We start from the raw sequence: 13,390 nt of genomic DNA, 5'->3' as shown, positions 1-13,390 counted from the left end.
CAATTAATATTAATGTAGGTTATTGTTCCTACAATTAACATCACCTGTGACCATGCATCCTCCCGTAACTGGTGTTCCAGTAAATCTTTTTGGAGATTAGCCTTTATTCTTTTACCTTAAGAAGGCCTACACCATCTCTTGGTCAGTTTTTGGCACTTTCTTCACGAGGTGCAATTTGTACAACTCATTTACTTGTAACTGGGTATACATGAGATTACATTAGCTACATTTCACAGTTCCACATGCAAAATTCACTTGCCATTAAATGAACATCTCACTGTATACAGCATCCATGCTCTGTTCAACAGGATCAGAATGTGCAAATCATTTTTGAATATTAATTATTCTCACAATGTCAGTCTAACTGACAATTCTGTACAAGCCTGTAAATAAAAGATTTTGAGAGAACTACCAGTAGCTACATAAACAATTCTCTGCATCCATTTCTGCGGCCGCAGTCAATGTCTCTTCGTCATCTTAATCATCATCATCATCATCATCTTTTGATGAAAAACATTCTGTTGGGGGAAACTGCTACTACAAATTGAAATAGGCACCAATTGATATTTACTTAGTATCATGTCGAATATGATTAAAACTAAGGTGACGTCGAGGCTACAATCACAAGCGTATAGCCTAAGCAAAATGCGTTACCGGTCCGTAGTATGTTTTTACATTTAATAAAACATTGAACACTTTTTCTCCTGTAATATTAACAAACAGTGGGGTTAAATGTTCAATTTATGGACTGGCTATTGCCTTCAAATGTATGCATTGACTCGGCAGCAATTGTCTCCCACGCCACTTGTATATGCTGCTACAGCCGTGTTGCTTTTTTCCTGGAATATGTGCTCAACCATAAACACGAAATACAACTTTTATCTGAAGTTTGGTGGAGTATGCAACGTTTTTTTCGCCGTGTGCCATGGTGGATCCTAGAATCGGAGCTCCATTGATGTTGGCTTTCAATAGTTCTCATGCCCGAGCTTAACTCTGAGTTGACGTACTCCGAGTTGAGTTAACAAACTCATATCAGCTTTTCTGGAACCGAATTTTCAGAGTTTCCCATGTTAGACTAACTCAACTCTGAGTTCAGGGTTAATCTTAGAGTTTGTTAAACCCGCTACCTGGAATACCCCCCAGGAAAACCCTAACCATCTCAATTCATTCTCCGTCCTTGCGTCCTTGCAAGACCATTCTCGCAAGAAGGCTTGCCAGAACGTTCTTCAAAAGAATGTACTTGCGTTCTCAGCGTTCTTCGGATTGATAAACAGCCATTGACTCGATGGGCATGGCTGATGTTTGTCTATACCAGAGGTCGGCAACCTGCGGCTCTAGAGCCGCTCTTTTGCGCAACCCTAGTGGCTCCCAGGAGCTTTAAAAAATATATGAAAATGGAAAAAGAATCAAGTTCAAGTCTTTTATTTGTCAGGTACACAGAACAACACAAGGTTAGACTGGGCACTGAAATTCTTAAGACAAGACAACGCAAGCACCTGGCATAACATAACATATAAGTACACGGAACATAATTTACATCTATGTTGAGCTTAATAAGTGAAACTTCCTAAATATACAGATAGCAATAAATAATCGACTATACTAACCCTAATACGAAAACTTCCTAAATTACAGATAACAATAAATAGTACACTATACTAACCCTAAATGCACATGAAACCTATTTCAACCCTATGACCTATTTTAACCGAAGTGGAGTACAGTACAATAGTGCAAATTTGCAGATCAGTGACTAAGTCAATGACCATACAGGAGCCTGGTGGCGAGGTACAGTGAGGTACAGTAGTGCAATGTTACTGATAGTGCAACCAGTAGCTGAAAGTGACAGTGTATAAGTGACTAGTGTGCAGTAAATCAATGTCCATATCAGTGTCCATTCAGAAGCCAGATGGCCCTTGGGTAGAAACTGTTGTCCAGTCTGCGTGTGCGCGACCGGATGCTGCGGTATCGCCTGCTAGAAGGCAACGGGGTAAAGAGACTGAAGGATGGGTGGGAACAGTCTCTTAGAATCCTGGCGGCTTTCTTTAGGCAACGTGTGTGGTAGGTGTCCTGTAGGGCTGGGAGCTTCCTGCCGATGATGAACTCAGCAGAACAGACCACACTTCGTAGGGCCTGTGGTCCCTGTCTGTGCAGCTCCCATACCACACTGTAATACAACCAGTCAGAATGCTCTCAATAGTGCATCTGTAAAAGTTAGTGAGTCCATACCAAACTTCTTCAGTCTCCTCAGGAAGAACAGGCGCTTACGGGCCGCTTTGACCACCTTGTCCGTGTGAACAGACAAGGTGAGGTCATTGCCGATGTTCACCCCGAGGAACTTGAAGCAGCTGACCTTCTCCACTTCCAATCCATTGATGAGTAGGGGTGCATGCTCCTCCTCCTATAGTCCACAATCATCTCCTTGGTCTTGCTGATGTTAAGAGAGAGGTTATTGTCCTGACACCATGATGTCAGGGTGTCAACCTCCTCTCTGTAGGCTGACTCGTCACTGTCAGAGATGAGGCCCACGATGGTTGTGTCGTCAGCAAACTTAACAAGGAGGTTGGAGCTGTGCGTTGCCACACAGTCGTGATTTAACAAGGAGAACAGGAGAGGGCTGAGCACACAGCCCTGTGGGGTGCCTGTGTTGGTGATCAGTACGGATGAGGTGCGGTCACCGATTCTCACCACCTGTGGCCTCCCCGTCAGGAAGTGGAAGATCCACTTGCAGAGGGAGTTGCTTAGTCCCAGGTCCACAAGCTTGGAGACCAGTCTGGAGGGGATGATGGTGTTGAATGCAGAGCTGTAGTCAATGAACAGCATCCTCACATGTGTTCCCCTTGTCCAGGTGGGAGAGAGCGGTGTGCATAGTCAGAGCGATGGCATCGTCTGTAGACCTGTTGGACCGGTATGCAAACTGCATAGGGTCCAGTGTGGGGGGCAGCGGGGAGCAGATTAATGATTTGACTAGCCACTCGAAGCACTTCATGATGACAGAGGTCAGTGCTATCGGGCGATAGTCGTTCAGACATGTGACCTTGGTGTTCTTGGGCACTGGGGTAATGGTGGTCCTCTTGAAGCAGGTGGGGAGTACAGACAGGTTAAGGGAGAGGTTGAAGATGTCACTGAAGACCCCTGCCAGCTGGTCAGCGCAGCCCGAGGGCCCTACCTGATATGCCGTCTGGGCCAGGTGCCTTGCGAGGGTTGATCTTCTTAAAGCACAGCCTCACCTCAGCTACAGTTAGTGTAGGCACACTACTGGCTTGGCCTTCAGGTAGCTCCACTGCAGGGGGGTCACTGTCCCTCTCAAAGCGAGCGTAGAAGGAGTTCAGCTCGCCTGGCAGTAGGACAGAGGACTGGGTCTCATTGTAGCCTCTCCCTTTGTAGTCAGTAATGGTTGTAAGTCCACTCCACATGCGCCTGGGGTCAGAGCCATGGTAGCTGGACTCCACCTTGGTCCTGTAAGCCCTTTTCGCTGCTTTGATGGCCTTCAGAAGTTCGTATTTGGCCTTCCTGTACTGAGATGGTGTTAACATATTTTTTGTTTTAACCTCTTAAGTAGTAGCGTCACTGATATGTGATCGTTAGAAAGCGGGCCCCACAGCGTACCGACACACGTGTGATTCTGAACATTCCAACCTACTATTTTCCGATAGACACATAACTATATGACAAATTTGTCCAGTTCTTTCAAATAGATAATCTAGACGAATAATCTAGATAGGCGTTAGCAATAGGCTAGACTGCTATTAATTTTCTGTCTTTTTTTCCGGAAGCTTCCCTTCTAATGCCGACTATGGCTAGTCTAGCGAGAGTCATTTGCTAAGTAAGGTATGTTAATGTGTTTAGAAACGTATTTAGCAATCTACCTATGCTAGATACAGGAGACAATAGCAATTGCTAATACCCACCAACCCGCCAAATGCGGGTTAAAATTTATTTTGGCGGGTGTTAATAAAAACTCACTAGCCAGTTTGGCCGGTGATACATGAGGCATTACATGAATGATACATAAGGCTCTGTTCTCGGCATGGTTCTCGGTCATTTATCCCCCTGGCAGTACTTCCTGAGTTTCCCATGAACACAGTGCCGTAATGCTACGTGATAACGTTTTATACGCCCATTGGCTGCGCGCAGTTTAAGTGAAACCGGCGCGAGAAACCATTGAAAACTAATGGAGTTTCCACCAGAAAACACAAGGAAGAAGTCAAACGAAGCATAAAGGATCATAGGAGGTAATAAGAGCTAGCTAGAGTAGTAAAGTAAAAAGTTAACTTAATGCGGCGGTGGTTAGGACAAAGTTCTGGGGGCGAGAAGAGGAACGAGGCAGGGGATGAGGATATTGATAGCACTAGAGAAACGAAGAAAAGAAAATGTAATGCCAAATGGCTGACGGGTCGGGAATGGCTTGTGTTTGACAATGAAAATGTTGTCATGTTTTGTAAAGATTGCCGCATGTAGTCTACGCATACGAAAAATTATGTTGCTTACCGACACAGTCTAGTGTAATGTAAATACACGGTTCTTAATAAAGAGTATATTAGGTCAGTTTAATCAAAGCCTGCTTAGGACAAAACTTTACTGTAAATGCATGGGCAGGAGTCAATCTCATCATGATGCGAATGGACGTTTTAGCCATTTATACGGTGGCCGACATGTGCAAACACGCTGCAAATAGACAAAGCACAAGCACATTGACAAAACACAAGCAAATTAAGAAAACATCTTTATGTATTTGACAACACATGCGCAGCATTCAGCAAACGCGCTGCAAGTATAGAAACGCGCTGCAAATACACACAACACAATCAAATAGGCTCCATAAACACGCTGCAAATATAGAAACGCGCTGCAAAAGGAAAAGCACGCAAACCCCGAAAACAAATGCAAACAGGAAAAAGCTGCATCCAGATAACACAACGGAAGTGCTCCAGGCCTCTAGTGGGAGTGCTAAGTGGAAGAGCGTGATTTCCGAACCAGAGAGGGCAGATGAGAAGTTCGTTTTTAATAAGGGGACCAAAATCGAAGTAAAGAGGCGACATAAAAAGATTAGTATTAATTTTTACATGTTTTACATTCTGTTTTACAGTTTTTCAAAAGACTTACTTCGATGTTGGTCCAAACTTTTCATATGCTCTCTCTTTCTCTCTCGTTCCATGGGGCCGAAAATCAAGATGTTCCACTTGTATCTCCCACTAGAGGCCTGGAAAACTTCCGTTGTGAAAACTGGAAGCAGCGTATTTGCAGCGTGTTTATGTATTTGGTTGTGTTGTGCGTATTTGCAGCGCGTTTGCTGAATGCTACGCATGTGTTGTCAAATTAATTAAGATGTCTTCTTAATTTGCTTGTGTTTTGTCCATATGCATGTGTTTTCTTAGTTTGCAGCGAGTTTGCACATGTCGGCCACCTTACATTTACAATAAATTGTGTCCTTACTTAGTCACGTGTTGGTGATTTCACATACCCTTGCATCATACTTCAGTGCTTCATTTTACTTCATTTTCTTTGTTTTTCATGCCAACAATGTTTATAAAATGATCAAATGAATTCAGTGAAACTCATAATTGTTCTTATTTTCACCGGAAAGAATTTGGCTAGTGGAAATTCTGATTGGATGGTAACTTTAGAAAGTTACCAGCCAAATTGGCTGGTGATCAAAAAAGTTAATTTAGAACCCTGCTTACATTTGCATTTTCAATATACTTTAAAAACGTTAAAACTTTCTCCTTTTTTGTTAGTGTGGAAGTACACAGAGCAGTGCACAGCTAAACTAGTGTCTGAGATCCTGGGTCAGAACACCAGATAGCTGGTCTGTATGTAAATCTTGGGGCGTGACAAAGGTGATGCGGAATTTGTGACGTCACAAATTCCACTTTTTCAAAACCGATCGTTTTACAGCTGCAGTTTCAAGTTGTGAGATATAGATAGGAAAGAGGTGTCAATGGACTTTGAGGTTCACTGTATGTCCATTTTACCCACTGAACTGTCGTTATTCAACTATGACAAGGTAAAATCGCTTTCGCAATCAATTACCCCTTAAATAAACCTTTTATTGCTAGCAACAAACACGACACGCGTTATCAGTAGCATTAGCCATAACCATTGGTGCAGAGCAAATTACAAACATGAACAACTTAAACTTAAAGACATATTAATCAAACAAACCTTGTTCCATTATCAACCAGTTGGTAACTGTCCTTATATATATTGTACTGCTAATTAATTATCCTTATCTTATCTCCGTATTTACTAAACTAAAATATTCTGTGAGCTACACGTGCGTGCGCCATCCTTCCAAACTCCTTCTTCTGCAGGTACGTCCGATCACAGCACCTAGCAGAAACTTGTTGCGCAATCATTTCAAAATAGTAGTAAATACCATATAAAATGGGAAAAACAGGAAACAAAGCACATAAAACATTTGCAACAGTGCTCAAAATATGTGTGAAGTCATTGACATATTACACAAAGTTAATTTGTGATTTAAATGGCATATTGCTCTATAAATGAATGTGCTTGGTTGACTGATTGATGGCCTTCATTCTAATTGTGATTGTGGAAATCAATTACAATTGCTGATGTAGAAGCATGTTTTCGAAGGAGGAGCAGCACCTCTGTAATGTGCCGCTCTTCCTCCAAACAAGGCTTCCCAACACACCCTAAAATGTTGACGCCTACTTCGTGGCACTATTTGCGGAATCTACACAAATGCTTTGGACATTAATTATTTGACATTTTACTCCTGCGTCAGACAAAAGCAGGAGTAAAATGTTGCCCTTTGTGTGTGTGCTGTATGTGTGTGAATTGTTGAGGGGTGCTCATAATGTTTCATGGACCATTTCATCAGATCTTCTGTCTGTTGTGATGGGATGTAATCCCTTAATCTGTTCCTTTTGTCACTTTCAAATAGCACGGTGGGTGTGTGTTTCTGCAGCAGGCTCGTCTGCAGCCAGCTTCACTATACACATAAAAGGAGACTGACTGACTTCTCTTTCACAGTTTTTGAATGACTACTCGTTCAAGGTCATGCAGGGACTTTTGAAGAGAATGTATTTTACATTCATATTGCACATATACACACATACACACATGTCCACACAGACACACCAAGTACTTCATCCAAGCATTAGACTTTCATTCATGCATGTGAGTGACAGAAAGACGCGTTGGTGCCATGTGGGCTCTATGCAGAGAAGGGAAACCGAGAAAAGGAGGCCTGGGTGTGAATCTTAAGCTGCTGCTGGTGTGAGGAAATGAGTCCTGATGTTCCCAGAATCAGCCTCTAATGAAAGGAATGGTTAAGTATTCAATAAGGACGAGTTGAGGTGCGGTGGGGTGGGGGGAAAGGGGGAAAACAGGGGGAAGGGGGGCAGAGGGAATATTTGGCACCGAAATCCGTCCAGCTCCCAGCTCATCATAGTGGCCTTGATAGCTGACTCATCCCAGTCTTCACCAGAACAGACAAATAGACAGACATGGCCATGGGATGCAACATCAACAATTCAATCTGTAAAATAATTTTGTTCTCACGACACCTGATCTAATTATTCATTTAGCCTGGTTGTCAAACTCCTGCTTTATTAACCTGTAGTCAGGCTCACAAAGACTGTGAGGCATGAGCCTGGCATGTTAGGGGAGTGTTCTTGGTGTGTTAGAGGCATGTTGGTGTGAACATTTCTGCTTCATGATCTAGAATACTGATGCTCTAAGAGGCACATCCGCAGGCTTTCAGACAAAACTCATTAGAACGGGGTGAGATCCCTTTAAATAATACAGGATTTTACCCCCCATCTCTCTCTCTCTTTTTCTCTTTCTATTCTCTCTCGGCTTCTCACCCAAACAGCTCTTTAATTCGTTTCCATAGTAACTAAGAGACTGTCTAAGCACAGTTGAATGAGGAGTTGTCCACGGCTGCAGAGGGAGGAGAATTGGTGGGGAGGAGGGTGCGTTCTAAAAGCTTGGAGGTGTAGCGCCTCTTAGAGGCAAGTCTCATACTCCACCGGTAGACCTACACAAGAGTTGGAGCAGTTCCTCCTCCCATGTCCTACTTTCTCCCCGCCCGCCCCACCCACACACATATGTTCAACTTTTATTTACTCATTCCCCTCCCTCTGTTTATTTGGATATTAAGTGCTGATAGTCTTGTGGATGAGACACCAAGGTCAGGCTGCTGTCAGCCTGGTTCCCATGGTGCTTGTGAGAGTATCTCACATGACCTGCTCTTTAAACTACAGAATACAGTCTCTGTAGAATAAATCCTCTCTCTGCTGTTGAAGAAAATAATAGAGAATATCTCTGTGTGGAACTACAAGTAAAAATATTAAAAGTTCAAGGCTCTCATCACCAAGTGTCCAAAGCCAGATGGTCCGACAGTAGTTGCAGGCTTGTTTAGACGGTTGTGAAAACTGAAACAATGACGTGAAATTTGTGTCAGCTGGTGTGCAATGAGTTTAGGCTTCTATTTTGTTCCCTGTAGCAGTGAGAGGTAAGGCTAACATGATAGAAGCTGGGAGAGGATTTTGATTTGTAGACTGCCGCCCTGACACCTGGGTTAGCAGCTCCACGAGGGATTCTAGGTACATGAAGGAGCAAGCCTAAGGGAGCGAGCGCCAAGAGGCTTATCCAGCTGAAGATGCGACAGGAATCTGAATTGATCAGCGCTGTAGCGAGCAGTGAGGGTAAAGCAGCAGCAGAAGATCACAGAAAAGACCAGGGATACGGGGATCATCTTGTAGAGTCTGATTAGGAAAGATGGTTAGAACAATATGACAGAAAGTGACATGAGGGGTTAACAAGACACCCAGGCTTGTGTTGAACCAGGGAAGGTCAGTACCGCCCTCCCCAATGGCTGACTCAGTTCCCTTTTGTTCCCTGTGCGCTGTCATATCATGTGTTTGGTTACAAATGTGTGTGTATTTCTGCCCAGAGACCATGTATGATCATAGAAACCTGACATTGACAGATGCCTTCCTGTGTATTGTGCTTCCACTGACCTTAACATTCTAAACCTATATTCTTAGAGTTTTGCCTTGTTTGTGTGACTTCGGTTGCAGACCAAATTTGCAGACAGGGTAAGGTTGGTTGCATCTTTTCTCTTAGAGGCCACTTAAGGCACAGGCAGTACACATATATACACAAGAAAGCCAAGGAAAAACACGTACACAAAATTAACTACATTGACTTCTAGAAACACAGGCAGACATTGCACAGGCAGGTGGATGCACCAGCAGGTAGGAAGACAGAATTGAAGACAGGCAAGGCATGCAGGATGAAAACAAGGTCGACATATTTGCAGACAGACATGTAAGTAGGCACTCAGACAGGTTAGAAGGCAGACAGACAGGTTGGAAACAATGCAAATAGACAAGAAGGTGGACAGAAAGGCTAGCAGGTAGACAGACAGACAGACTAGTCAGCAGCCAGATATATTTGCAGGCAGACTAGCAAGCAGGCAGACAGGCTATCCAATTGCTGATTATGGCATCCTTATCATGGTAACCTTTCAACAGGTGTTGGGTGCTACGCTCTGTTGATATTCTGTACAGTACAGTGGCTTCTGATCAATAAGAAATCGGTCAGAAAAACATGTTGTGCCTGTGGAAAAAGGGCAAACCCAACCTAATTTAGAGGACCTGTAGTGGGAACAGGGATTCTAACATGTGGATTGAAACATTAAACTCTGTATTGGCACTTTGAAATGTATTGCACCTTGAATTTTTTGTTTAATAGGGTGCAAAATTGTATGACTTGCAAGCCAGTATTTTGAGACAAAATTGTAGCTTGGCAACAGCAGCTTAGCATCAGCATCCTTGAGTCCATACAAATGGCAATGGAGACACCTGCTAGAAACTGTTATGTTTTACACTCTCCTCCTTCTCAGTTAATAAAGTATGTGTGTGTGTATATATATATATATATATATATATATATATATATATATACCTATTACATTTTAACAACGCAATTTACTGTATTTACTTAGAACTTTCTATGGACAGTCATTGAAGCTCAGCAAGTGATTGTCACCACAACCGGTTTCTGTATTGTGAATCAGAAGCTACATGTATGTCCTGTCTGTTCCAGCTCCTTGTGGAGGCCATTACACAGGCTCTGAGGGTGTGGTCCTGTCTCCTAACTACCCCCACAACTACACCACAGGCCAGACTTGTACCTATTACATCACTGTCTCTGCTGAGTTTGGTAATACTCCTCACTTTCCTTTCTCTAAACAGCTTATAAGTAATATCTCAGATCATTGTAAACCAGATACATTTCCCAGTGGTGCTTTAACCCGATGTTGTCGGTCTGTCTGGAACCTGAGTGTTAATTGTTAACCAGGTCTCTTTCTTCTCCCCTGCCCAGTGGTTTTTGGACAGTTTGCCTTCTTCCAGACAGCCATGAATGACTCTGTTGAGTTGTTTGACGGGGCCAATCAGATCACACGCCTTCTCAGCTCGCTAGCCGGTTCTCACTCAGGTAAGAGCTGTTGGCTGCTGCTGAACACAACACAAAGGGCCCTTGTTTGAGGTCCAATACCAGAGGAGTCATTATTACAAACTAGAACTAGATCCATGAATCTAGGATTGATAAATGTTGCTGCTGCTAGCTTCTGCTGCCAGCTTCTGTGGTGTACACAGCCTTATTATTTCATTGATTAGCAGTGAGACAAGGAAATTATAATTGCTGGTGGCATAATACCACAGACCCAGTTTATATTTGCTGTACATACTGTTGCTATATTGATCTGGAATCCAATAAAACATAAATCTACTCATAACATATTTCTATCTTTAATGGCAGGGACATTTTGTATTTTTTTTTGAAGCTTAAGATTTGCTGATCAAAGATTGCATAACAACTGTAATAAACATTTCTACAGTGACTCACGGTTCTGTCAGGCTCAGGGTTCTTTTCCTCATAGCCCATTTCTCCCTTTATTTTACCCTTTCAAATGAGAAGGCTATGTAGCTTTTTCAGCGCAGAACTATGGCTGGCACTGCTGACATAGAAGAAGGTCATCACGTAGAGGACAGAAATCAGACTTAGTTTTACATCCCACTGGCTATTGATGACGGTTGTAGGATATAAAGTGTTGATATGGCACTTTTATGTTCACATCTTAATTTCTCCCTTTGCTGCTGAACTGTTTGTCTACCCAAAGGTCGTCAAATGATCAAATGTTGGTCTATGCACTGTATTGTTTGCAGCATTCCCTAGTGCATATAGTCTGTGCCAATATGGTGAAGCACTTGTTTTTATAGAATCGGAAGTTCCACACCATTTTCATCCATTTGTGATTTTCTGTTTTATTAAAATTGTGTTATGTCATTAAGTGCATTAGGGAAAGAACAGTTGCCAGGTAAGTAGAAGCTGATTATCCACCTACATACTTTCTCCACCTCTAGACTGATACACAGTATCTAATTATGGATTCTAAATGTCATTTAGCCTGTTACACCTTGCAGACAACTCTCTCTCTCTCTTCCCAGTGTCATCTATCACCATAGATACTATCTCTCACTGGACAGCAACATCCCCCATACCCGATTGGACAGGGAAGCAGTCATAGCCATGGCTTGGCCGACATCCTAGTTACTGATAGGACATCTGGTAGTCAGAACAGTTGAGGTGGTGATGTTTTTAAGTTCAAAATAGATTAACCCAGGCCAGTATGAGAGCTACCGGAGAGCTACAGGGCTAGGGTTTGGTATGGCCTAAAATGTATATCACGGGTTAGGGATTATTTTGAAGCATGGATGGTAATGGTATTGCATGGACGCTGGCATGGGTACATTTTTCCATGCTACGTTTTTGACGTTCAAGTCTTTGTAGGCTAAACGTTGAACGTTGTAACCGAAGGGTAAAGCCTGAAAATGATTGTGTGAGATTGCGTGCTATGTTTGCGTAGATTGATAGTGATTTTTGCCATGCCTGGTGTGAACGGGTCTGGAAGGCTCGACCACGGTTACACGGTATAATCAATCCATATCGTAGGCCAAATTCATACCGGTATATTTCTATACAGTTCATACCGGCCACCCCTATACAGGGTTACCATTTTAAAGCATATCAACCATATCAGATACCTTATCACTTCGATCTTTCTCGATTTTGTTTGCTTATAGTCTGTATGTCGGTTTCACATTTGTGTTTTGGTTTGCTTTGTTGTGTGTTTTGCTGGTGTTCCAGGGGAGACCTTGCCCCTGGCCACATCCAACCAGATTATGTTGAGATTCAGCGCCAAGAGTGGTCCATCTGCGAGAGGCTTCCACTTTGTCTACCAAGGCACGTCAGCAAGCACCAGTGTTAAAATGTTCTCCCCAGAATGTTTTCTGCATTTCAGTGGTCCTAAACTCTGACCTCTGTGTCCTGACCTCTATGTCCTGTACAGCGGTTCCCAGGACCAGCGACACCCAGTGCAGTTCTGTTCCTGAGCCTCGCTATGGCAGACGGATCGGTTCGGAGTTCTCCGCTGGGTCAGTGGTCCGGTTTGAATGCAACCCAGGCTACCTGCTCCAGGGTTCAACGGCCATCAAGTGCCACGCAGTGCCCAATGCCCTGGCACAGTGGAATGACACTGTTCCCACTTGCGTAGGTGAGTCTGCATCCAAATGCTTTTCCATACGGATTCAACAGAAATAAAGACAGTTTGGAGGGATGAAAGGATTGTTGAGGCTGTAGAACAAATAAAAGGATACCAACTTGAGCCGAATAGCCATGGAACCATAGCAACTGTACACAGGCGACAACAGGTTGTGTGAGATGAATCATGTGTTTTGGGGAGCAGCAGTGAGTCATGTCTGACCTGTCCTAAGTGACACTAGCAGCATGGGCACTTAGCTCTGACATTGTCCTTCTCTGTAGGAGTCCAGTACCCTGGTGTATGAACCCTGTGTGTGTTCATGTGGGAGCGTGTTTGCATGCGTGCTTATGTGTGTGTCTTTGTGACCCCTAGTGCCGTGCAGTGGGAACTTGACCGAGAGGAGAGGTACCATCCTGTCCCCTGGATACCCAGAGCCCTACGGGAACAGTCTTAACTGTGTTTGGAGGATCATCGTCAGTGAGGGAGCAGGCATACAGGCCAGTACTACAACCTAGCTTTGGAATCACTGGCAATAAACTGCTCTGACACACACAAAGCCATCTGATTGACAGGTTATAGCACATTCAGAACTGCCAATTCTTCCTGAATAGAGGAGGAGAATATGAGCAGTTCTATATTTTGGCTGAATTAGATACAATAATAATAAGACTTTTTTTTTAATAGCACATTTCATATGAGAATTGCAGCTCAAATTGCAGCTCATAAGTAATACAAGTAATAAAACCCTTCTGAACACAGGCCGTAGTCTTTGCGGTAATCCAGAACAATCTCAGACCTTTTGCAGAG

The 13,390-nt window shown here is 43.3% G+C and overlaps 1 protein-coding gene across 1 annotated transcript in view; it reads left to right on the top strand.

Moving 5' to 3' along the window:
* LOC124473714 (CUB and sushi domain-containing protein 1-like) overlaps positions 1 to 13,390 on the top strand; it is a 386,561-nt gene that overhangs the window by 205,581 nt on the left and 167,590 nt on the right. The window contains exons 31-35 of the mRNA XM_047029350.1: positions 10,084 to 10,200; positions 10,363 to 10,476; positions 12,190 to 12,285; positions 12,392 to 12,595; positions 12,956 to 13,080. Of these exons, the coding sequence (XP_046885306.1) occupies positions 10,084 to 10,200; positions 10,363 to 10,476; positions 12,190 to 12,285; positions 12,392 to 12,595; positions 12,956 to 13,080 (656 nt within the window). The remainder of the gene's footprint in view (positions 1 to 10,083; positions 10,201 to 10,362; positions 10,477 to 12,189; positions 12,286 to 12,391; positions 12,596 to 12,955; positions 13,081 to 13,390) is intronic.

The sequence above is a fragment of the Hypomesus transpacificus genome, chromosome 11 (assembly GCF_021917145.1).
Source record: "Hypomesus transpacificus isolate Combined female chromosome 11, fHypTra1, whole genome shotgun sequence".
NCBI lineage: Eukaryota > Metazoa > Chordata > Actinopteri > Osmeriformes > Osmeridae > Hypomesus > Hypomesus transpacificus.
This window is presented reverse-complemented; position numbering and strand designations above follow the sequence as displayed.